This window comes from Neolamprologus brichardi, chromosome 8 (genome assembly GCF_056152115.1).
Source record: "Neolamprologus brichardi isolate AB-2024 chromosome 8, ASM5615211v1, whole genome shotgun sequence".
NCBI lineage: Eukaryota > Metazoa > Chordata > Actinopteri > Cichliformes > Cichlidae > Neolamprologus > Neolamprologus brichardi.
The window spans coordinates 2,018,114-2,044,485 of NC_142111.1; the positions used below are offsets into that span (position 1 = coordinate 2,018,114).

Below are 26,372 nucleotides of genomic sequence, written 5' to 3' on the forward strand. Positions count from 1 at the left end.
TCAGCACTGCCTGGCTGACAATATGAAAGACATTATGCTCTACATAACCACATTAGGGAGCCACAAACACAATAAAAGCAGGGCAAAGAGCATAAAACACATTGAGCAAATGGAAGGAGGAGGGAAATAACAGAGAAGTGAGTGTAAAGAAGGGTCTCACTGGGGGCCCATGACAAGGGTCGGTAACATGGTGGGTCAATAGACAGGCTACCTTTAGAGAGAACTGATACATGGGGTGGATTTTATTGAGGTCGTTCATTGTGAAGTACAATAAGGAAGCCCGTGCTGCTGCTGGTCGGAAGTGCTCTCGAGCCTCATTGATTTTGGTCTCCGTCACCTTGGCTTCTTTTACCTGCAGTAAAGTAGTGCAAGCGGAATCACGCTCATATACATCAGCACAGACGTGGATATACTCAAGGTCCATCAATCAGTTAATGATGAACTTGTGCACAATCCAATAAAACATACTCCAGTGAAGAGCAGTCCTATTGCAATTTCACGCTTCAAAATGTCCTCACGTTCTGTGGATCATGACAATCATGCTTTTTTTTGTTGTAATAACCAGCAAACGCCTGTGCAATTATGTTAAGGATGAACATCTGCAAAGAAGCGCTCATCTCCTCACAGACAGAAGGCACACTCTAAGATTAAAAAAACACAGAGCTTTTAAGAAGTGCTCTAAACTTATTCATCTTTGGCAGACATCATACGCTGAGCTGATGTGATCTTGTAATCTGACCACAAGAAATAAAGAAACAAAGCAAGGGAAGCAGAGCTGAGAGCATGGCAACACTTTAGGTGACAGTTGCACCTGCAAACGGGTATTATGGAAGAAGTACAGTCTAAAAAGGATACTGCATTTAGGATAACATTAGAAACAAGCTGCACCGATGCAAACGTGTGCAGAGACAGGTTGGCAGATGCAATCAGGCAAAATGCTATGTGGACTATGATGTTCATAGATGAAATGGAACCTGGGGAGGTGGAGGTATGCTTCTGTTTGAATGAAAATCAAACAGAAGCAAGACAGACTACATGGGTCAAGTACAGAGAGTGCACGAGAGATGTGAAGAAGACACTACACAAGTTTCAGGTGTGATTTGCAACAGAAGGAAGGAGCAAGAGCGAAAGAGAAGTTTTACAAGATGGTAGTGAGAACTGCTATCATGCATGGAGACAGCGGCACTGACAGGAGGCCGACGTGGCACAGCTGAAGATATTAGGAGTTTTATTAGGAGCAAGCAGGATGAACAAGATTAGAAATGAGTACATGAGAGGAACAGTTTAGGTTGAACAGTTAGACAGTGAATGTTGAGATGAGCAGAGGAGGGATAGTGGACAAGGGATGTTGAAGATGGAGCTGCCAGGCAGTAGGAAAAGACTTCAGATGGCGTCAATGGTAAGTGCTCTAACGAGAGCTTGTAGTCAGTAGTAACGCTGTCACTTGAAGGCTGTGATGTGTGAGAAAAGATTAAAGTAAATAAAAGACAAAAACCTTTTCTTCGATCTCAGCAGCTGTGCGTTTGGTCGTCTCCAAGTTTTCCACCAGCTCCGTGTCACTGAGGAAATTTCCTGAAGCTGAAGACAAACGGGATAGCAGGTTGTCCTCCAGCGTCTTCAGAGTTATCTTAAAGTCGTTCTGTTGCTTCGTCAGGTCAAACTTTAAACAGGAGAAAAAGAACCTCAAAGACAGCACTAATCAATACAGGCTGCATCAGTTGTCCGGACACATGAAGGGGGTTTTCTGGGATGGATTAACCAGCTTCTGCTTGGTTGCCGACATCAAACTCTTCACCTAACCCTCGGTGTGATGAGGAAGTCGATTTGAATAAGATGGGAGGGCGCTTTGATGGGGGAATTACACACACATCTTTTCTGAATTAGCTTTTACGAGTGTCACGTAAAGGAATGTTATTTTTCTGTCACTATGTTATTATTCACATGCACGGTCATTATTTCATCATTACTTCATTAGTCTGCATCACTTATCATCAGGTTATCACCCATATTATCATGTATCATTTATCATTTAGTATATTTGCCAGAGCACGCAGAATAAAACACATTCTAGATGTGGGTCCACAGTAAGTCAGATGAGGACGCTGAACTTTCGGTGGCCTGGACCTATAATCTTACACAACTGCACACTCGTCTTACACAATTGTTATGTTCCCAAATACTGATGATGGGAAACATCTGGTTTTAAGTCTGGGAAAGAGTTGTTGTTCTGAAGAAGGTGACTCCCAGGAATTGTTCTGACGTCATAAAGGCTATAAAGCTTCCTGTATCGGGCCGAAAGGGGAAGACCGGCTTCCCACACTGTATAATACGTGTGTGTTTAATAAATCACTTTTTGGACACCCCCTAGGACTCTGTCTGCGCTTACTTTTCTTTCCAAATCAAAAAGAACCTTACACGAGATGCCGTGTTTACAATTACGTACCAATGCAGGCATCATGCAGTGCAATAATGGGGTTTATTACCTCCCCAAATGCATTAGAGCAGTCCGTCTTCTAACAAAGCTTTCAATCTAGCAGCTTTTTCTTTTCTTTTTTGGTTTTGGCTTAAAAAAAATTACCTGAGAGAAACTTTCACTTTTTTTCAAAGCCTGGTGTTTGACAGGAGAACAAAGTAGACAGAGCTTCATCCTGCCCTGTCCTTCATTATATTCTGTTGCAGCTCCTTGTTTCCTCCCGTTAATGACTTTGCTTTATTGAAGTTTCCCTTAATAGAAGCCTCTGCGACCTTTGAATTGTTGTAATTACGGGAGGGTGGGCTGTTGTGAGATTTGCCTACTTGGAGCGTTGTCGGGGACGGGTAATAGCACTGGGGTTTTTTGAGTGGCGTGATCCCTGACAGGCGGCTGGTAATACGTTTCTGGCAGTGCTGTTTCTGCCCACGTGTAATCACAGAAGATGCTGATGGGGTGGGGGTGGAGCTGTTCCTCCTCCCTCTGGCAAAACTCACACATGACAAAAGACGCACTTGGCTTCGATCGCGCCAGGGGAGCAGATAGTTTAAGAGATCACGATGCTTAATTGTTCTCTTTATGACAGTATTTCCTACTGCTGTGATGAGAGGTATTTCACACCATTGTTAGAACTAATTGAGCCTCTGTTTTGTTGAATCCCAGATGCTTTAAATTGTATGTTATTACCAACTCTGTAGCAGAAAAGTTGCACACAGAGAATGAATCGTGGCATTTTAAGGGAAAACCTGACATGTGTGGGGGTGGAAAAGAAAAGAAAAAAGCCTGGTTTGAGTGGTAGACATTTAACTGGAGATATTTGCCTGAGTGACTCAACTGTGACCTTCTACTTGCCTGCACTCTCTGCTCTTGCGGGGAAAAGCTATCCAAGCTAAAACATTCCCAACTGGATCCAGTAATGAGTCAGTTTTTAACGATTAGCTTTCCTCTGGCACATTGTACTTGTAATTACCCTTGCTTTGGAAAAACAAACAATTAACCAGTCAGCAGAACACTCTAATTGGGATTAAAATGAGATATTACATCTATCATTTTTTTTAGGCAAATGATTAGCGAGAGCCAGCGAGCAGCCCTGTTAAGGTAATTTAGGAAGTGGAGCATTTTAGCTCTCATTAATACCGAAAGGCCTGCGCTGCAGCGAAGACGCAAGCATGCACACATGTGCACACAAACACACTTGCATGTGCTTAGGGAGGACCAGACGATGTAGTTATTGTGGTAAAAGGTTGTAGACTCATCCCCCTGTGCACTCTCCAAAAAGGCAACTTGACATTTTAAGCTCCTTAGCTCCATCTTTGGCTTTGCTTAAATGAGAGCGCTTTCACCCAGCAGTCATCTTACGGCTCAGTAGCAACGCTAACCTCATTAAAGGTATAATGGCACAGAGTCGTTCGAAGAATATAAACAGGTACAGCCAATTTGCACTCCCTCATCAATCTGATGATTGTTATCACTCCGGGTTGTTTACTGACAACAAAGAGCCATTCGGCACTTCATTCTGTCGGCCACGTTTTGATAGGAGGGCGTTCGGGAGTGAACACAGCCAGCGACAGCTCACCCCCACCCTCACCCCAACCACCACCCACCTTCAACTTTCAGCGTTAATTAAAATGATAAGTGAGCTCTAGATCTTGTTTTTTTTTTGTCATCCTCCAATCTCAGTGAAATGCTAATTAAACAAGCTTCATTAAATCAAACTTTATTTCTTCTCGATTGGATTTTGCTGAGGGGGCACAAGGCTTAAAATAACTCTGGCGTTTTGGCTTTTTTAACTTCTCTTTTCCCATTTTCATTTATTAAAAATGCTGATTTGACTTTGGATGAAAGCCCACAGATTGGACTAAAGAGCTGCCCACGGAGACCCAACACAAACAAAGGCACCTCAAGAAACCATCAAAATGCAAATAGGATTGTGTTCGAGTAAATCTGCCTCACCCATTAACAGAGCTCCAACAGTATCTCCCGTTCTGATCTCTCTGAGTCACTGCCGTCAGCTACACTTGTACTCAAGAAGGGATTTCTTATTTCCCCTTCAGTCCTCAACTAACAAGAGCTGCATTTAAGGAACAGTGAAAGTGTGTCAATGTGTCGTCTAATTACTGTGGTACAGTAACGCTATCGGCCAATCAGTTTCAAGCAGCTGATATGCACTGCAGCTTTGATCAAGTGAATTTTGGGTTAAATATAAACATCAGCCCATACTATGGATATTGGAGCTAAGAGCTGCTCATTACTTCTCAAAAGTTGTCTACTGAGCTCCCAGCAACTTGCAGTAAATTGCTCACAGTACTGAGTACTGAGCCGGACAGCTGCAGCTGCTGATCAACAGAGTGAAACAGCAGCTTTCTAATCCTCGCTGCCTGAAATAGAATAGCTCTACAGAACAAAGGCAGCCATTTACATTAAAAAGGGAAATACACCTTACAGCGTCGTCTATCTGCATCTCCCTTGATTTTGGAGATGTGTGAACATAAATGAGGCTACCAAAGTAAAACGCTTAAAAAAGCTTAAAGCTCCTTACGGGAAGCATCAAGACAGGATTACATAATTCTCAAAGTTTGATGATAAACGGCAGCGCGTCAAAGGAACAGTACCCAGGGTGACTGCAACACAATGGTAAATTAGCACATGTCAGTGCTTCAAAAGCGAATAGGATTTTTTTGATTTAGGATTAACTGTTTTGCTGGGCAGGGCTTCAAGTGCTTTTTCTGATATTGTCTATCATCAAATGATTTAAGATGGTAACTTGAGCTCATGAAAGCATTTATTTTTGTTTGACCTTGCATCAAAGCAATGTTTCCAGCAATGAAAAGACTGTTTTACTCAAACAAAAGGTGAAAATCAAAGAAAGAAAAGGAAAGCGTGAGGTCACATATAATCATTACTGTTCTGTAATGTCTTTAGGATCAATGTTTGCATAAAAGGTGACAGTCTGCACCGTTTCATTAGGAGCAGAGAACAGTGTGATAGGCTCAATGTGATGCTCACTATACGATAAAATATCTGCCACTGTCGGAGTCAAAGCAGACTTTACATCTGACCATTACAGCCATATCTCTTTGATGTGTCAGCAATTTACATGATTTTTCCTAAATACAGCAAACAGATTGAATAACTGCATGTATTACAAAGGGTTGGCTTGAAGTGTGGGTCAGCTCCCTTTCCTGGTTACATGGAACATGACCAGTGTTGGGGAGTAACGGAATACATGTACCGCCGTTACGTATTTAAAATACAAAATATGAGTAACTGTATTCCGTTACAGTTACCGTTTAAAAAGGTGGTATTTAGAATACAGTTACTTTGTTGAAATAAATGGATTACACGGCGGTACTTCCCTGTTTCATATTGTGGCGGGTCAGGACTGTTTTGTTTGACAGCTACGTTCTGTTGTTCCAGGCGGCAGCGTTGCGGTTGCCATGGTTACAGGGTGACGCTCTCGCACTGCGTGTTTCCTGGGTGAGAGAGGCCTTTTTGTTGTTGTTGTGTTAAGCTAATAGGCAGAATGCTACAGGTATAGCTCTAAAGAATGTAGCATCATAGGCAGTGTAGTCCGTGCTGCAGGGAGAATGGACTGCCATACACGTTATGTGTCTGTGAGCGAGGGAGGGAGAAAAAGGAAAAGTACGAGCTGTCATCGAGCAAAAACGGGAGCTGGAAGCATGTAAATATAATAATAACCACTGCAGCCAAGAAGAGAGCCTGACGAGCCCAGTTGTAAGTAAGCTATTAAGACTCGACTGTACACCGTGTTCGTGTTTTCCTCCAAAAACAATAAGTTCTGTTGGAGCAGCCTTTCAACGCCTCTCTCTGTCTCTCGCTAGCAAAGTTGACCCAGACAACAAAGTAAAGCTAGTTTTCAGCTACGAGCCGACACAGAACCCACCGTATTAGCCAGAGGTCCCTTTACTACGGTTCGGAGTCGCGGACCTTCAGTAACAGTAATAAATCACAGCAATAGTACATTCACGTAGTTGTAAACAGCATGATAATATATTAAGTAATCCAAAGTATTCAGAATACGTTACTCTCATTGAGTAACGTAACGGAATACGTTACAGAATACATTTTGGGGCATGTATTCTGTAATCTGTAATGGAATACATTTTAAAAGTAACCTTCCCAACACTGAACATGACTTTGCAGTTTTGGTGCAATCATAGTTCAACTCAACTGATCTTTTGCACAATAAAAAGGATATTTTTTATTCGTGGAAAAGATCTCTGTTAAAGTAATTGTCGAATCAAGTTCAGTAATAGTTAATTCAAAACAAACCCACATCTGCAACCTGCTTTGCAACCCACCTTCACTCCCCCCTCTCATTCTGACCTAATGGTAAATGGACCGATTCTTGTATAGTGCTTTACTACTCTACCTGAACACTCAAAGCACTTTACACAACTTGCCTCATTCACACAAGCACTTTTTTATATGCTTTTTTTATCTGCCCAAGAATATCCTGCTCTTGGCAGACTGGAGTAGCCGGGAATCAAACCACCAACCTAGCTGACCTCCTCCTACTAACTCCTGAGCTACAGCCACCCCGTTTAATCATTGTCATATTTGCTGTTATGGTTTCTCCTTTCTCCACACCTTCAGGTTTTTGGGTGCACACATGGAAAGGGAGCAGAACACAACAGTACTGCTAAATATAAAATACTGCAGATGCCCAGTCACAAAACAAAATCAGCACTTAATCCATGTATTTCATTGTGTCCAATCAGAAACACACCAGAGACCAGGTATTTAACTGATTACTGGTTTCTATTTGAGGAAACTCAGTAGGCAACTATTTGCTAACATGTTGCAGAAATGCAATCAGTCCAAACGACACACACTGCTGCTTTGATGTGCGACCCTCGTATCAGAGAAGGATAATGGTAGCTGCATGATCGCGGTGAAGATTAAAAAATGAGTGAATGTGCAGCGTGCTTACGATACAGCCTGCACAGACAGAGAGAACCCCTCTGTCACAAGAAGGTACTGACAGAGCATGAGAAACAGTGCGATGATACAACTCTGATTGATTTCTGCATTTAAAATGAACCGTTTCAATGTTATTTGTGCTCTCGGAGCAATATGCAAATGTCCTGTAATTGGGAATTAGCTCTGGGCAAATGTTTGTGTGTCACATTAATTTCAACAACTCCCCTAAGAAAACACTATTGGAACACTGCTAGGAAACTGTGAACATCACCACACTTGAGGATGGACGTTAATACACTTTGAATTTAAAACCACCATTTGGTGTACATTTAAAAATGTTTCATTTAGACCAGCGGTCTCCAACCTTTTTTTGCGCCACAGACCGGTTTATGCCTGACAATATTTTCACGGACCGGCCTTTAAGGTGTCGCGGATAAATACAACAAAATAAAACTAGTACCGGTACCAAAAAAAAGAAAATTTATTCATAACACACGTGAAAAGACCCAGGAAAACCGAGTTAATGATAAAAACGATAACAAAATAACGCTGAAAACCGATAAAAACCCTGAAAACCATTTTCAACATTTCACACCTGAGCCTCAACTCTCGCGGCCCGGTACCAAACGACTCACGGACCGGTACCGGTCCGAGGCCCGGGGGTTGGGGACCGCTGATTTGGAGGCGACTGTGGCTCAGGGGGTTGGGAAGCATATCTGTAACCGGAAGGTCGCCGGTTCGATCCCCGGGCTCTCTGTCCTGGTCGTTGTGTCCTTGGGCAAGACACTTCACCTGCTGCCTGCTGGTGTTGGCCAGAGGGGCCGATGGCGCGATATGGCAGCCTCGCTTCTGTCAGCCTGCCCCAGGGCAGCTGTGGCTACAACCGTAGCTGCCTCCACCAGTGTGTGAATGTGAGAGTGAATGAATAGTGGCATTGTAAAGCGCTTTGGGTGCCTTGAAAAGCGCTATATAAATCCAATCCATTATTATTATTATTATTTAGACGACATCACGCTCACACACGCCACGTGAAAACGCAGGTGCCGATGTGCACGTTCACAGCCGTGCAGGTCCCCAGTCTCCATAAGTGCGCCATCCTAAGCCTCATAATTATCCCACAACCACCAGCCATTAATCAAAGATGCTAGCTGACTGTTTTGGAATCAAAGAGCCCGGACCTTGTGATGTTTAAAGACAGACGATCTTTTCTTGCTGACGAGAACCATTAAGGATGGATAATGACGAGCAAGAGTGTTATGTGCAGCGCTAGGAGGCCCCTGACTCCTCTGACTGTGACTTTTAATTACACCTGCTCAGAAAAGATGTTAAGAGAGAAACTCAAAGAGTCCACCGTGGAATGCTTGTTTGTTCTCTGATAACATCCGAGCAGTGTGACAGATGCTCCTTTCATGTCTGCTCAGGTTCACTTTTACATTCCTGTAACATATTGGATGAAAACGAATCTGTCAAAACTCCCCTTTGTTGTCAAATAGTCGTATCAGGCAGGGTTGCTCCTTGCCTACACTGACTTTCTCACCTTCAGCTGTTCCAGATCAGGTCTCTCCATGCTGACCACGGCAGTCAGCAGCTGGTCCTCCAGGCCGTCTCTGGTCACTGTGAAATTTATTAAGGTGCACTGGGCCTGCAGCTCTGGCTGATAATGAGGGCTGGCGAGCTTGGTGTGTAAAATGAGACGGAAACTGGGATTGTACTCGCACTCCTTGTCTCCAATCTTTATGTACCTGTTTGTAAATCAGGAACAGAAACGTTTGATCAGTGAGGGTTTCTCAGTTCAAACAGCACATATAATAGTGGACAATGTCATTAATGGCAAAGATCTAAACATCTGTCTTTTCTGTCTTTTATACGTTTAATACAAACAAATATCTTCAAACTGGGACACTTGTTTTTAATGAGAACCTGTCAAAATGTCATACAACTTTTCTGCAACCATGATCGTTTTTGACAATGCCAAACCAACTGATTTTTCTTCATGACAGATATAGTTAAAAAAAAATACTCTCAAATGTATTACAGTCATTTCCTGAAAATGCTGCACATTTAAACTGCAGAAAGGGACACATATGACGCTCTAGTAAGCCTGAGTTGTCAGTACTATATGTCCTGTAACCCTCTATGTGTATTTAACAGTGACTGAACCAGACAATATTTATAGGTGTGGCTATGCTGAGACCATTACTTACGTCAGGGTGTCACCAGAACAGGCTTTTATTTTGTTATTTTGTCATGTGGTTCACTCACTCTTTTCACTGGTTTATTTAGGCACAAAGATGAACACCACACACACTCTATCATAAGCTTTTTTTATATAACTAACTAAAATCATGAAAAGCTGTTTAAATCCTAAAGTTCCTTCAATACACTGTAAAACACTTCTTGTTTCTAGGTAAGTTGCCTTTCCTACTTCCTAATGGTAAATGGACTTGCACTTATGTAGCACCTTTCTGTTAATTTTGAGCATTCAAAGCATTTTCTACTAAAGCTCTCCTTCACCCAATCACCTACACATCCACAGAGGGATTTATCTCAACATAATCAATTTTATCCAACATTCACTTTTACACTCACACACCGATGGATGTATTGGGAGCAACTCAAGGCTCAGTTACTTGCCCAAGGATACTTCAACACATGGACTGGAGGATCTGGGAATATAAATATATATATATATATATATATATATATATTAGGGGTGCAACGATACTCGTATCGATATTGAACCGTTCGATACAGTGCTTTCGGTTCGGTACCATATGTATCGAACAATACAAAATTTGTAATTTATTTTATCAACTTTCCTTCTGACGGTGCTGTCTGTGTTGAGCGCTCAGTGGATCTGCGCTCGACAGTGCAGCCTAGGCGGAGTAGTCGAACACAGATTCACTGAGCGCAGGGCAAGCTAGCTAGACAGAAGTTAAGCTTGTTGCAACATGGCAAATTGAACCTCCCCCACCCTCATTCAGATCTGGCGTCTGGAACTATTTTGGTCTTCATGTGAAGTATGACCCTGAAGGTAAGCGCGTCATGGACTAAAGTAAAACAGTATGTTGGATGTGCCACGCAATGCTCAATTACATTGGTGGGAACTAGTGTGTTAGCGCAGTTAGCTCGTTAATGTGTTGGCCGTTCAGCCCCACGCACGGGGCGATCCGCGGTAGCTCGTTAACGGAGATTTGCCGTGTTGTGGCGTTAACAAGACAAAAACAACAAGCACGCATGCTACAAACTTTACCCGAGTAATTTAGACAGCCGTTAGCACATGATTCTCCTTATGGGGACCTGATATGTTTAATATGCTGCTGAGAGTATACCCCAGAAGAAGTGTATAGTATAGCTTTTATTTTGGAAAGAGACATTTCTCTGTAATAAACTCTCTTTTCCAAAGATGAGTGACTCCTCAATCAGATATATATATTTTTTGTATTACTTTGTTGTTTCAGCAACATTAAATTTAAAAACTGTACTTTTGAGTTAAAATATATATTTATAATTTTAAATTAAAAAGGCATGAACATTTTTTTGTATCGAAAAAATATCGAACCGTGACACCAAAGTATCGAACCGAACCGTGAATTTTGTGTATCGTTGCACCCCTACTATCTATCTATCTATCTATCTATCTATATATATATATATATATATATATATATATATATATATATATATATATATATATTAATGAGACAACAGGTGCACAACTGGAGCAATGATGAGAGAACACCCAAAACAGGCCACTTCTTTCCTCCTTGTCCTTTCTGTTTTTTCACTAAATGGCTCGGGTCACTGTCACTACTGATAGCATGGAGCAATGTCTGGAACCTGTAGAGGTTGCACAGGTAGTCCAACCAAATATGTGTCATTGCCAGAAGGTTTGCTGTGTCTCCCAGCACAGTCTCAGTAGCATGGAGGAGATTCCAGCAGACAGGTAGTTACTCTATGAGACATTAGCAGGATTGGAGGCAGGGAGTTCTTGGAAGATGAAGGAATGACTTTGCCCCCACACTTGCCAGACCTAAATCCAATAGAACATCTGTGACATATTATATTTTGGTCCATCCAACACTGTCAGATTACACCTCAGACTCTCCAGGGGGGTCAGTGTAACCCTGGTCCAGATCTGTGTGGCGATTTCCCAGGAAAGCACACGTTGTCTCATTAGAAGCATGCCCTGATGTTGTCGGGCATGCACACAAGCATGTGGGGCTCTTCTGCTGAGTACCACTTTAAGTAGCTGCAGTGAAATTTTGACCTGCTGCATAATTTTTACATGATTTCAGGAGGTCCTTCAATTCAGCTCTCTGTAAGTTGATAGTTTTCATTTCCATCAATTCCATCAAACAACATCCTTTCATTGCCAACACATTACCAAGTTAATAAATGCCACTGTCCATCTTCATTAAAAAGAAATGTTATATAGTGTAATCACTGATAGAGCTCATGTATTGAATGTAATGAAGTTAAATGTATTTAAAATGTTTTTGTGTGGAAACCACAGACGTAGCAAAATGGTTCATTTGGAAAGTTCTGCTAGGCTTTAACTAACACTAGTTTCTCAAAGATTTACATTTATAGTGTCTATTTTTAATTTGTCGAGTGGTGTCAATCATTTAAAAAGGCAGTGAAAAGAAAGTGCTTGTTGCGGTGTTACATATGAGTAGAAAGTTTTCTGAATTAGATCATTGTCTGAAGCAGTGCCTTACAGTGCTACAAGTATTAAGACACCTTTCAGCATGAGCCTTACCTTCCCTTCTTGATGGTTTCTCTGCCAAGCAGAGGTCCAAGAACAGGATCTAGCATTTCTTCCAAGTTCTCTATCAGAACCACGTCACCTGCTGCCAGTGCTCTCTCTATGGCATCTAGGTACCTTTAAGGTACAAATAACAATGAATCTATCAAAATTCTGGTTATTAAATGCCCAAAAAACCTCAGTACTGCAGTTTTCTATGAGGCTCTTACCCTCGCTGTCCGATGCGGATGACTTGCAGGTCTTCACCATGTTTATTTTTGATCCACTTGATGCCCTGCAGCTGGGGGTCCACCATAAGGGGCCAGCGTTGGCAAGAAGTCAGAATGGTAGCATTCTCCGTGGACATCCTGTCAGCAGGTAGCCCCTCATTCTGCCACGTAGCAATGTCAGCGTCGTCAGTCAGCAGCGTCAAAGGGTCCAGGTCATGCGTCACTGGGATAGGAACCTTACACGTGATTTGCATTTTAATTAGTTTTTCCCAATGAACTCTTTCAATTCTTCTTCATGATGACTGACAGGTCACAAGTCACAGCAATGGTGCGTTGTTAAAAAGGAGCAGATAAACTTTTCCCTTTAGTATTTAAATCTATGTTCATCAAAAGTCGACTGGCAACCGCTGTTAGAATAAAAAACATTGTGGTTTCCATGTAGAGCAGGATTACATTTGTTAGGGACTATTTACATCTGCAAATGAATGCCCAAATTGGTAATCCTTTCTCTGGATCATTATTGTATGTGATTTGCATTAAACTTTGGTTAATAGCGCAAAGTGGATACTGGACTACCTCACAGAACGTCCACAGTATGTGAGGACACAGGGCTGTGTCTCTGATACGTTGGTCTGCAGTACGGTGTCCCCCCAGGGAACTGTGCTGGCACCGTTCCTCTTCACCCTCTACACTGCAGACTTCTCCATCAACTCCCCACGCTGCCACCTACAGACGTTATCTGACGACCTCATCACAGGTGAGGACGACTCAGAGTACAGACAGTGGACTCTGGACTTTGTAGACTGGTGTCAGCAGAACCACCTGCTGATCAACGCCGGGAAAACGAAGGAGTTGGTGGTGGACTTCCGGAGACGCAGACCCACCACACTGACACCGGTGAACATCCAGGGAGTGGACATTGAGATAGTGGACTCTTATAGGTACCTGGGTGTTCACCTGAATAATAAACTGGAGCCACAGCACTGATGCTCTTTACAGGAAGGGTCAGAGCAGACTCTACCTGCTGAGGCGGCTGAGGTCATTTGGAGTCCAGGGAGCGCTTTTAAAGACCTTCTATGACTCTGTGGTGGCATCTGTCATTTTTTACAGTGTTGTATGTTGGAGCAGCAGTTTATCTGCAGCTGAGAGGAAGAGGTTGGACAAACTCATCAGGAAGGCCAGCTCTGTTCTGGGATGCACCCTGGACCCAGTGCAGGTGGTGGGAGACAGAAGGACTCTGGCCAAAATAACATCTCTGATGGACAGAGTCTCCCACCCCATGTATGTAAATGTTGCTGAACTGCAGAGCTGCTTCAGTGACAGACTGCTGCATCCTCGATGCATGAAGGAGCGTTTCCGCAGGTCCTTCCTCCCTGCAGCTGTCAGACTGTACAATCTGAACTGCTCCCAACAAACACAGATGTTTACATCTGCGCTGTAACTGCAATAAGTTAATTAACCGATTCGCACTACAACCTGCTTTGCCTCTTATCTGTAGCTATTTTTATTTAATTTAATAACTGTACAGTACTCTCTGTTTATAGTAACCACTGTCCTTAATGTAAATATGTAAGAAACACCGTGTATGTTTCTGTTCTGTGTCCTGTGTACTGTTTGTTTGTATATGTGTTTTTCTGGCTGCTGTTACAACCAAATTCCCCCTTGTGGGACAATAAAACAAAAAAATTAATGTTTAATAATATTAATAGAAGAGCTAAACCATCAGTGAACAGTGAACATAACAGACATGTCTCAGTCAGAGAAGCTGACGGTGGTAGTGATAAAAAGCAATGCAACTTGTTATCTGTGCTACCACTGTTTTGTATTTGTGCCTCAGGACTTCTCTGAACATTCGGCCGTGGTATTTTCAAGCACAGAAAACAGGCATTATATTGCTAGTTATGAATGAATGTCTCTACCTTCCTCGCCCGTTTTTCCCTGATTTTCTGATTCTTACTACAGTTGATACACAGTGACATCACAGTGACATCACAGTGACATTCCAGTTTATTTTTTTTTCTCTATTGCCATTTATTTCCATCTGTGTTTTGATTTAACCACCAAAACTTCGTAGTTAGGCTTGCGAAATGATCGTGTTCTGGATTAAAATATGTCTTTTAATCCTTCACTTTAAAAAAGGATGCTTAAGGGTGCCTGTTGTGTCAAAATGTGATGGTCCTGCCTGGTTGTGAGACCCATCTGTCATCGTGATGGGTGATTCATGACACCAGTGTCAGAGGACACCTTGTATTTATCTCTGAGATGCCATAGAGTTTGACTAAACAGCAGTGTTTAGTGCTGTGGGAATTAGAACAGCAATATACAACATAACGTTTTCTCAGTTGGGCCTCCAGGCAAACAGGGAAAATCTCTTTAACAACCATTATGAATAAAACGAGTGATCACTAATGAAACTTTAGTTAAAGTTTCAGGGGTAAAATTTTACTGTCCTCCAAATAAAGCCAACCTAATTTATTTATTTTATTATATTAGCAGATTTACATTAATTATATAAATCTGCAAAATACTTTGAAACTAAATCTTTGAATATAGCCTCAACCACACTGCAAGAGAGGTGGGCTGCTTTCCTTCGCATTTTAACAATCCAAACAGGAAGCTCAACGCAGGACTTTTACTGACATTTTAACGGGAACATTGTAACAAAACACTGCTTGTTAGTGAGGGTTCATTTCAGCCAGTTTGCTTCACAGGTGGACTCAAATCATGGAACACTATTAGTGGCCCCAAAGACCAGCAGCTGCCCAGTAATGGAACATTTACCAGTACCATTACAATTTGCAAGCAATAATAAATAGATAAACAACACTACATAACATTTTATAACTGCAGTTGTTAATGTGTCCTATCAGCCACGATACATGACCTAATTAATTCATAAAGTATTCTAAATGTTTTGCACAATACAAACCCGTTGTAACTGCTGAGTAAGCATTAATATCCATTAAGTCTATTTTTTTTTTTTTTTACAAAAGCTACTTATATTTACTCAAGTTATATTATTAATCATTTAAATTTGAACCATTTTATAAAATATATATAAGGTTTTCTGAACAGATTTCTGTTTTTTCCACTGTACATTTAGCTGTGGAAAATTCCTAAAGTCCTGACATCACTAGCAAACAATAATTACATGCAGAGATAGAGAAAGACCAACAGGGCCGGTTGCAGATTCATTTCTGTGTTACATTTCAGTCAGATTTACAAATAAAGGTTTTCAAAGACTTCTGTGAGAGTCACAATTCTTGCAGTTTGGCTAATTCAAGTTGAAATAACACATAATGAACCCACCTTCAGCTGACTGAGATACGGCCTCCAGGTGCCGTCCATAAGCTGGACCCTGTAGCGCTTGGTAAAATATCCTAGGTAGGAGATGAAGGTGGTGATGAGAAGAACATCTCCACACAGAGTCCTTTCCTGCTTCTTGAAGTTCTCTACAGCCTCTGCCCAGCGAACATTCTCTGATGCTAGACCACCCACCTAAACAGAAAATAGCAGCAGACCACTTTTAAAGTTGTTGTTTTTTTCATTTTCCCCAATGAAATACACGTCATTCCATCATCTTCCCCAAAGCCATTGTGGAAAAAAGAATCAAAATCAAATGATGGCTGCTGCTGCCAAGGTGCCAAACCATAATTTAAGGAAATCTCCACAACAATGCCTTAATACCTTTGAGTTGTTTTTTTTAATTATGATTTTTAGGTTTAAACACTCTCTGCTTGTGCACCTACACCACTACTTTTTACTTTTTAGCAATGACCCAGTGTCCCTCCAGGGATCAATAAAGTTCCCCTCAATATCTTATGTCCTCTAAACTTCAGAGGGCGCACGCACTAACACAGACTGCAACTTCTCAGTGCACATCACAGAAATACCTTCAGCAAGTTGACTGCATTTGCACTGACATTTTGGATTGACTAGGCAATAAGCACAACCTCAACCTCTGTTTGTTGCTTCTGTCAGGTCTTTTAGAAGCTTTCTCTGAATAATTTAGATTATCATACTAGCATTGTCAACATTCATCTTTGCATTTTGCTGCTGTAAGCAGGAGATTTACAAACCAAAAGATGATTACAGGATTTATGTGTATATGTGAATATATATATATATATATATATGTGTGTGTGTGTGCATGTAAATGTATTGTGGACCTAAAGGCAGAGACAACCACACTGACATGGGGCAAATATATCTATATCTATATTTATAGATATAGAAGTGGATAGATATCTACACACACACACACACACACACATATATACATATATATATTAGGGGTGCAACGATACACAAAATTCACGGTTCGGTTCGGTTCGATACTTTGGTGTCACGGTTCGATATTTTTTCGATACAAAAAAAATGTTCATGCCTTTTTAATTTGTCATTTATTAAATTTTCACAGCACATTCTGCACCACCTCTCTGTGCGTTCATCATTTGTTTGAAGCCAGCTCACCTCCTGCAACCACTTTTCCGAGAATACGCGCTTCTTTTGTGGTTTGGACTCCTTCTGACATTTCTTTGGAGGTGGAGGAACACCAAAGTAACTGCTTAAAGGAGCTTCTTCGACATCTTTAAGAGTTCTAAACAAATGTCTGTCCTCCTCCTGAAAATCTTATGTACGCAAACACGCGTTGCAACTTCTTATCTTGTGTGCGTTTTTTATTTTGACAGCAAATGCGCACCTGCGGACCACTTATGTGTAGACCTGGTTATTTAGCTCGTCATATTGCAGCCACAGAAATTCTTTTGTCCATGCAACCATAAAGCTGCACTTTCTTTTTGCCTTATAGTCTGATTTGTCATAACTTTTCCGTTTTGTGGTAAGCTTTTCTTTGGCTGTCACTTCTTCACCCTGACCTGTCTTATTTGGCTCAGCAGAACTAAAATATATATCCTGCTGCTTTTACACACGCACTCACATAACGCTCAGCGATTCTCTGCGCGATCAACCTCTCACGTGTTTAAGCTGCGGGAGATTTCACTTGTCATGTTTGCATAGTAAGCTAACGATTGATAAGACGATGTCAGAGGAATTGGTGCGCAAATTATCATCACTCACCAATCAGTACTGTCGCTCTCTATACACAGTTCGTGCAATTGCAAAGTGAAAGCAAAAAACAAGCGCAAATTCAAACGCGATTTCAATATGTCACATATTGACAGTAGCTCAACGATGCCAATGACATAATTACCCAGCTACATTTCCGAAAGAATGCAAAAGCATTGACATATATTTTTCCTTCCTACGATAGGCCGACGGGCAGGGCAGAGATAGATTTTGGTAGCCCGACTGGAAAAAAGCCCCGGGACGTCGGGCTAGCGATTTTGCGAGCCCTGTATCTGATTGAGGAATCACTCATCTTTGGAAAAGAGAGTTTATTACAGAGAAATGTCTCTTTCCAAAATAAAAGCTATACTATACGCTTCTTCTGGGCTATATTCTCAGCAGCATATTAAACATATCAGGTCCCCATAAGGAGAATCATGTGCTAACGGCTGTCTAAATGACTCGGCTAAAGTTTGTAGCATGCGTCCTTGTTGTTTTTGTCTGCTTCCACTTGTCTTTGCACTAGGATGATGTCAGAGTAAATGTGCAGTCATATTCGTTGTGTTCCCACTAGTGCTGTCAGCGTAAATCTCGTTGAAATGACGTTAACACCAAAACACGGCAAATCTCCGTCAACGAGCTACTGCGGATTGCCCCATGCCTGGGGCTGGACGGCCAACACGTTAACGAGCTAACTGTGCTAACACACTAGTTCCCACCCATGTAATTTAGCATTGCGTGGCACATCCAACATACTGTTTTACTTTAGTCCATGACTCGCTTACCTTCAGGGTCATTTGTCACATGAAAACCAAAATAGTTCCAAACGCCAGATCTAAATGAGGGTGGGGGAGGTTCAATTTGCCATGCTGCAACAAGCTTAACTTCTGTCTGGCTAGCTTGCCCTGCGCTCAGTGAATCTGTGTTCGACTACTCCGCCTAGGCTGCACTGTCGAGCGCAGATCTACTGAGCGCTCAACACAGACACCACCGTCGAAGGAAAGTTGATAAAATAAATTAAAAATTTTGTATTGTTCGATACATATGCGTACCGAACCGAAAGCACTGTATTGAACGGTTCAATATCAATACGAGTATCGTTGCACCCCTAATATATATATATATATATATATATGTATATATATATATATATATATATATATATATATACATATATATATATATATATATATATATGTATATATGTGTGTGTGTGTATATATATATATATATATATATACATACACACACACACACACACACACATATATATATATATATATATATATATGTATATATGTGTGTGTGTGTATATATATATATATATATATACATACACACACACACACACACACACACATATATATATATATATATATATATATATATATATATATATATATATATATATATATATACATACACACACACACACACACACACACACACACATATATATATATATATATATATATATATATATACATATATATATATATATATATATATATGTATATATGTGTGTGTGTGTATATATATATATATATATATACATACACACACACACACATATATATATATATATATATATATATATATATATGTGTGTGTGTGTGTGTATATATGTGTATACAGTTTTTCCAAAAACTGGAATAAAGTTCCAGTTAGCACTTTAGGAACAAAGAAAATAATAATTACTGAGTTACAAAGTTAAATTTATTTATTTAGTTACATTTAGTCTGGTTGACCTTCTCCAAAATATCAAGTTATTGTCACCACTTATAATGACTCAGCTCTCATATTTGAACTACTATTAATCACTTTAGCCATTTTAACCACCCTTATTAAACAAGCAGCACGATATATAGTGACAGATTTTTAAAGGAGGCTCTTTGTCTGCAGACTATTTTGAATACACATTTGAGACGGTCCCTATCTTGTGTATTATTCAAGATGGCAGCTTTTCATATGAAATCATGGAGTAGACACCTGTGCAATATCAGACCATTTTTCTTATTCTGCAGTGCACAAAATCTTTGCAGAAGACTAGATGAAATGTTATTTATAAGGATAAAGATGTCTAGCGGGGTTTTTTAGCCTGTCAGTAAGTTGTGTCTCCATTACTGAATAAAGCCTTAGCTTCTAGCAGTTTAATTTTGCAGTACTTAGATAAGTATCATGTGAATTGCTCCTAAGACAGAAGGAAATGTCAGAATCTTCTGATGAAGCCTTAAAAGCAGGTTGTCTGTAATGACTCAGAAAAGCAGTTGTGCTACATGACAAATCAGCAGGATAAATGATGGTAATATGGTCAAATAAAGTAATTACTCTTTTTACTGGAAAGTGTCATTACATGACTCGAATCTAATTTCAACAGGCCAAACTGTGCAAGGTGCCTTGCTGGGCCCAGACTATCAAGCCCTCTAGTTAATGACTGAACAACAGTGCCGGGAGCAAATGTTCAATATAATACAGTCAGTCCGTGATTGGTTGTCATCCATGCTTCCCTCCCAAGCAGCTCCACCTCACCTCACATGATATTACCTGATGCATGTGTGTTAAAAAAGATTCTCTGTCTTTACAAGCTTTGGTGGACTTCGGTGCTGAGCAGTAGGCACAGATTTTTTCTTTTATTGGTGAGTATTCACTCATCAAGCCAAATCATTACATTCAGGTGTTCCAAGCACTTCCATCACCACAGGTGTATAAAATGTATAATTGAGCATTAGGGCAGAATGGGTTGCTTTTAGGAGTTTAGGAGTGTTACCATTGTGGTACCATTCTATCCGGTCGTTAAGTCTGACGTCACTAGCCGTGTCTGGGCCTAAACTCCGCTGCAGGTCCATATATCAAACGATCACTATGGCATTACTGAGAGTTGAAAAACTGTCTAAAGTCTTTCATCTTTAATAAAATGATCAGCGTTCTGCTCTACCAGGTGTAACAATTGAGTTTAACATCCAGGCATCCATGAAAACGGAATTTATGACATTTAACGGAGTTAGAAGTTAGCAGGAAGTTAGCTCGCTAGCTTCTGTCTAAATACAATATAGCATGTCCTGACTGCAGGGTTTTGGAAACAAATTCAAACGTACAGCTCTGTTATCACTTCCAACATAAATGAAGACAGAAAACTAAACAGCAGTGACGTTTGTAGGGTTACTGCAGTTTGGCTAGCTGGTATATAATGATGTGCTACATGACCGCTAGCGACACAGCTATGTTAGCATAATACAAACAAGCTAACTTTTTTTTCCACTCGATAAAAGTTAACGTGAGTGTTCTCGGTGGTCAGGAACAAATGTAATCGCATGGCAGGATGCTGTAAAAGGACCAAACTTCAGCCAGGAGAACAACTGAGATAATCCATCCACAATACGAGGTTAGTCATTCATATACTGCTGCATGGGCTGGGCTGTAGTTACATCCTAAGGTTTTAAAAACTGAGCTTAAATAAATGATTAGCGGTAATAAAAGCCGAGGGAGGTCAACAGTGATCGCTGACTGTTTTAGGAGCTTTTTGAGATTAAATAGAAGAAAATACAAAACATTAAACATGTTAACAACACAAAAGCCATATTAAACGCAGACCTGGAAGTAGGATTCGTCATGTCATCACTTAACGACCGGATAGTCAGCTGTTGGTGGTATTATAACAAACTAGAAGCAGAATATCAGCAACTCAGCCACGAAAACTGCTACAGAATTCACCAATTTGCTACAGACCTTTAAATTTCATGTGGCCTTCAGTTTAGCTCCAGAACAGTGGCACAAGAGCACAGAGAGCTTTATGGGTTTCCATCTGTTCAAAACCATTAGAGAGCATCGCTGACAAGTCTCTTGAGTGCTTCAAAGCCTCATTGTTATCACAAAAAAGTGTGATTTTGAGTTCCATCTGTAACCTTCCGAGGGTACGTCAGCGAAGGTGGACAGATGAAGGCTGACCCAAAGAAAATCAATGCAGTAGCTGATTGCCCCACTCCAACTTTTGCCGATGCTTTATATGTGACTAAAGCCACACCCTTGCCAGACTTCTCCTCAAAAGTCTCCTTTGTTTGGGCCCAGGAAGCAGGGTCAGGCTTCCAAGACAGATTTTCATCTCTGCTCAAGTTCTGATCAAAGTGATTCTTTTGAGAAACAGGATCACCAACTGAGACACTCAAAACATTTCTGTATAATTTGATTTTATGTTAGTTATCTTGGGGAAAACAAAAATCTAGTTTTTAATCTTATTTTGTTAAATATTTACGACCTTGATGATGTTGGTTGTCTGAAAAAGTAACATATCTTTTCCATTTATTTATACCAGTGAGACCACAATGGGGATTTCTGTCAATCATGTATTATTATTAAATCATAAAACGGCACAAAAAGTCACAAATAAATTGAAATTCATGACATTAATACTCTGCATGTACTCTGTAGCAATCCTATTTCTTCCCCAAGTCTGTATATGCAGTTGGCAGAATAACTACAGCATGAAATAGCAAAACTTTCAGGCCTTCATTCATTTCTGGCCCAAATAGCTTCTGTGCTATCTCATATGGCATCAGCTCCTCTTTTGATTGTATTATCAGATTAAGAAACTTTTGATATAGACATTGCGCGCCACCTGTCATTTCTTTTATTTCATTTTAAATCTATTTCCTCCCGATAATTGATGGTGAAGAGGATGTGGCTGGCTCCTTCAGTCAGCGCTTCTGATATCATTTTATGTGTGTTAGGCATAAAATCTGGCCTACACCACAGACAAGAAAGAACCGGTAACACAGGTACCCAGCAAGAAAAGTGCTGACAGTTGTAACCTCAAAATAAAAAATATGACACAAATAATGCTTAATTGATTAAAAGTGTCTTAGTCTAAATCAAAGATAAGACAAAACCAACATCAGATTTAAAATGCAGTATTGCAGTGTGCACACATCTGTAACTATGTAAGCATGCTGTGACAGGAAACAGAGTGTATTTGTCTGTGGTAGTGGCTAGCTGAGTCTCTGCTCTCCTCACCAGACGGTTAGCCAGGGAAATGGTGTGCGCGGTTGATTCTGCTTCCTGTTGGCACTTGAGCTTGTCTGCAGTGGCCTTCTCAAACTTGGCTGTGAGCTTGGCCAGGTTCTCATTAAGGTGCTGATAGGCCACAAACACACACGCACACAAAAACAGAGAAAAAATTGGCACTTGTTAAAGTACAGTGTGGTCATAACGAATCCTAAGAGACAGAGATTAAAGACAGTCAAAGTGTTTCTATGAAAGAAACTTAGGAGTGTGTAGAAAGTTGGGTAAAACTTATCATTAGTCCCACTATGGATTTATTTGGCATATGGAAGCAATTAGCGCAAGGACAAACAGGATTAATCGGTGGAGAGGCACACAGGTTCAGTAGATTAGTTTGAGGATTGCTAATTCCCCTTGGCTCCGAACACACTCTCCACTCAAGCGATCTGACTGAGGGCTTGAAAAATGACAGCGAGAAGTCACGCTGGATCTTATTAATAGTCGTCACTCTGCACTCTGCAGGTTTTGATGTAAGCAGCAAAAGCTGCTGCAGCGTACCGAACCCAGTGCTCTGCTGGGGCTGTCTGATGCGCTGAATGTCAAACGCCACTGAGAAACAATTATTTACAGCTGCTTTTATCAATACGGCTTTCAGGCTGACAGATTTGGTTTTAGATTAATTAACTGCAAAAGCTTTTAAAAGCACTTGCAACAGCTTTGTATTGATGAAATGCTGTTGATAGATCATTGCTGGAAGAACGTATGTGTCAACTGTCACTCAAGCGTTGGAAAAATAATTCTGAACTTTTGCTTATGGCTTCCAGTTGTTTCTATTTTATTTCTGCAGCACCAAAATCTTATTATAACTGCATATCTTCAGGTGATGGAGTTGTTGATCCTCACTGATGTCTCACAAATCTTTTATAGTGAGGTGCTGAGGATTTCTGACTTTTATAAGTCATTTTTCAACTCTCAGTCTCTTTTAAGTTTTAATACTTTTCTGCGCGTGTCACTGCGTTTGTGTCAAAGAAATGATAAGGCAGAAGACAAGAACATGCCTTCAAAGAAGAGTACTCCTTTCTTTAATAAAATGGTAATGCAATTTCAAAGAATATATCCTCTGGATTTTAGATATTGAAATTGTCTTCTTTTGAAACAGATACTTGTCAGGCAACAAATAAACTTTTCATTTCCTGTAGTCTCAGTTCAGTGCAGTGGCTTACATTGATTTTGCTTTTGATGGCGGCGAGCTTCTCTTGTGCAGCCGCCAGCTCTGCATTGGCCTTGCTTAGAGCCTGACGCTTCGGCTCCACCTCGCAGTAAACCTCGTAGAACTTGACGATGTTTAAAACCCAGGAGCACAGACCCGCTGCTGCATATGACTTGGATGCCACCAGATCTGGCTGGAATTCTGGATCCTGGAGAAAAAGATACACATGCTGTCACATCCTGCTTCCAAATTCAAAATGTGTTAATAATTTCTAGGCTGTCAGCAAATATCCTGAAAATGATAACATAAAATTCATATTAAATTATGGTTAAAATGCAGCATAAAATGTCTTTCTGTGTAATAACGTCAGGAGAGCTGTGTGGTAAAGTTGCAGGCTTAACACTGTTGCTGATGTGAAGTGAGAGAGAGTAATAAATGATTTACAACGCTTGGACATTAGCAGGCTTCTCACATACATTAGCTAGCTTAACTTTTGTAACTTTGTCTGCAAAACATACAGACGAAGATACACAGTTCTACATCGACATCAGTTTGGGCCTGAAATAATTCATCAGCAACTACGTGGTAATGATGGTAAAAAAAATTCATGATCCAACTCATGAGCATGAGAGGCTAACAAGGATATAGCTAGCTGTTTCTTTTCTTGGAAAATCTTTTGATATAGCTGATACTAGGGGTGGGGGAAAAATCGATGCTGTGTAGTATGGTGATATTTTGTTTGCTAATAATGTATGGATACAGGGACAGCAGAAATCGATATTTTGTTACAAAAAAGGTTTTTGTGCTCTGACTTCAGAGCATGTTGATCCTTTTTCTGAGCAAGAATCCTGACATTCCTTCACTGTCCAAATGTGTTTAACTTTTTTTTTGGCAGCAATAAACATGACAGTTTACTTATTTTAATTTAAGACATGTTTTATTTTAAAAAAGTTTAAAACTTTTTTATTTAATGTAAAATTATATTTTTTAATTTACTTTCAAATTCTTCAGTTGCTGAAGGGGCTGCATAGTTTTCACAAATTTCATAGTTCAGAATAGCTATAATTGTACCAGATGGTTGCGTTCAGTTAAGTTGGACTAGACTGTAATACAAACCGTTCAGTTTGTCAACAATAAAACTGAAATGAGAGAAAGACTGAGTGTGAGACTTTGTTATTAGATAAAATGAATATTGATAATATGTACAGAATCTGAATATCGCAAAATATTTTTTAAAATTGCAATAATATCGTATCGTGCGTTAAGTATTGTGATAATATCGTATCGTGGGATGTATGGTGATTCCCACCTCTAGCTGCTACCTCTGTCAATTAAATGTACACCAAGAATGAATATCAATTTACAAATTAGTTTGTTATTGCAAAACGAATGCTGACATATTTTTGTTTATTATATTCCTTTAGCACAGTCCTTTCATGTTATCCTGTGTAATTTGATCTGCAGCAGCTATTTTGGCTAAAGGATACAGGATATTATTGGATTGTCAAACACACAGTGTCAAAAGCTAATCTGTGATAATGAAAGTAAAATCATTTGGTGCACAGGCAGTTGGAAATGAACTTCTGTGTATTTTTAGACACAACATTAGCCAACTTTAGAGAGCTGATCCAGTGAAGCTAGCAACAAGTTTGAGCTAGCTAGCTTAAGGTCATGGTTTTTCTCAGTTTGAACTATTTTACCTGTTTTTCCAAAATAATTATTTTTTTCATAAAGTACAGACATTAATTTCAGTTCAACAGTTCCTACATAGTGAACTTAAGCTGCACTTTACCTTTATTGGCCACACTGACATTCCTCATGTTTGCTTCACTGAACTTCAGTGAGGACGGCTGTTAAATTTGTAATGCTTAATTTACTAGCTGATTTTCTCTCTCTGTCATTTCAACACTTGGCAGCCATAATGTGCCATTGTCATTATAATCACACCCCTACTAAATTTATGACTTATTAGTTGAGCTTGCCATGCGGCAGACATTGCACTCTGAACAGTGTTAGCAAGGACTTCAATGAGTAAGGGCTAATTGAACACTTACCTGCAGGTAAGGCTGAATGGCCTTAAGGCAAGCCTCTGGGATCTTTTCCTTGTTGAAGTTAATCAAAGAGTCCAGGAATGTGTCCACTTTGGCCATCATTACCTTTGCAGCCTTCCAGCTGCGATCCTTTGGGACTTTGCCACCAGGTGCCATCAGGACCATGACTGCTGCTGTGATGTTGGTCACTGCTGCCACTGGAGAGCCAAATGACTTCAGCTCAGTCAAGTTGTTCTGATGTAGGGAAGACAGACAGAGTCGTTAATGAAAAATGAAAGCTGTGATCGAATTGAGTTTGTATAAAAGTACTCGTCTGTGGTCTTCTGGGGGGAAAAGAGAGAAAGTGGAAAGGATTAGAATAAAGACAGAAGAACCTGTGCTGACTCTGAGAAGACAACAGAGAATTCTAATTAGGGCATCTTTAGAGAGCTCTAAGCAGTGATTGAACTGTCTGTTCTGCTTGTTTGAACAGAGAGCACCTTTAAACACAGAGGGTGTTTTTGAATATCCCCCAGGATGCTCATAAACCTACATGGGATGCAAGGATAAAGTAAAATGTCTGCAGAACACAGAGAAGACATTATTTTGGTGAAGACCTGGCTAAATCCTATGGCTAAATAATCTCCTATACAATTCAAGGCTTGTGTGCACCACTGAA

The 26,372-nt window shown here is 40.3% G+C and overlaps 1 protein-coding gene across 1 annotated transcript in view; it reads right to left on the reverse strand.

The window, feature by feature from the left end:
- dnah9 (dynein, axonemal, heavy chain 9) overlaps nucleotides 1-26,372 on the reverse strand; it is a 206,207-nt gene that overhangs the window by 46,824 nt on the left and 133,011 nt on the right. The window contains exons 57-65 of the mRNA XM_087845253.1: nucleotides 25,718-25,948; nucleotides 23,677-23,871; nucleotides 22,466-22,585; nucleotides 15,701-15,889; nucleotides 12,392-12,627; nucleotides 12,177-12,299; nucleotides 8,952-9,156; nucleotides 1,496-1,660; nucleotides 212-352 (exon numbers count right to left, since the gene is read on the reverse strand). Coding sequence (XP_087701379.1) covers nucleotides 212-352; nucleotides 1,496-1,660; nucleotides 8,952-9,156; nucleotides 12,177-12,299; nucleotides 12,392-12,627; nucleotides 15,701-15,889; nucleotides 22,466-22,585; nucleotides 23,677-23,871; nucleotides 25,718-25,948 — 1,605 coding nt within the window. The remainder of the gene's footprint in view (nucleotides 1-211; nucleotides 353-1,495; nucleotides 1,661-8,951; nucleotides 9,157-12,176; nucleotides 12,300-12,391; nucleotides 12,628-15,700; nucleotides 15,890-22,465; nucleotides 22,586-23,676; nucleotides 23,872-25,717; nucleotides 25,949-26,372) is intronic.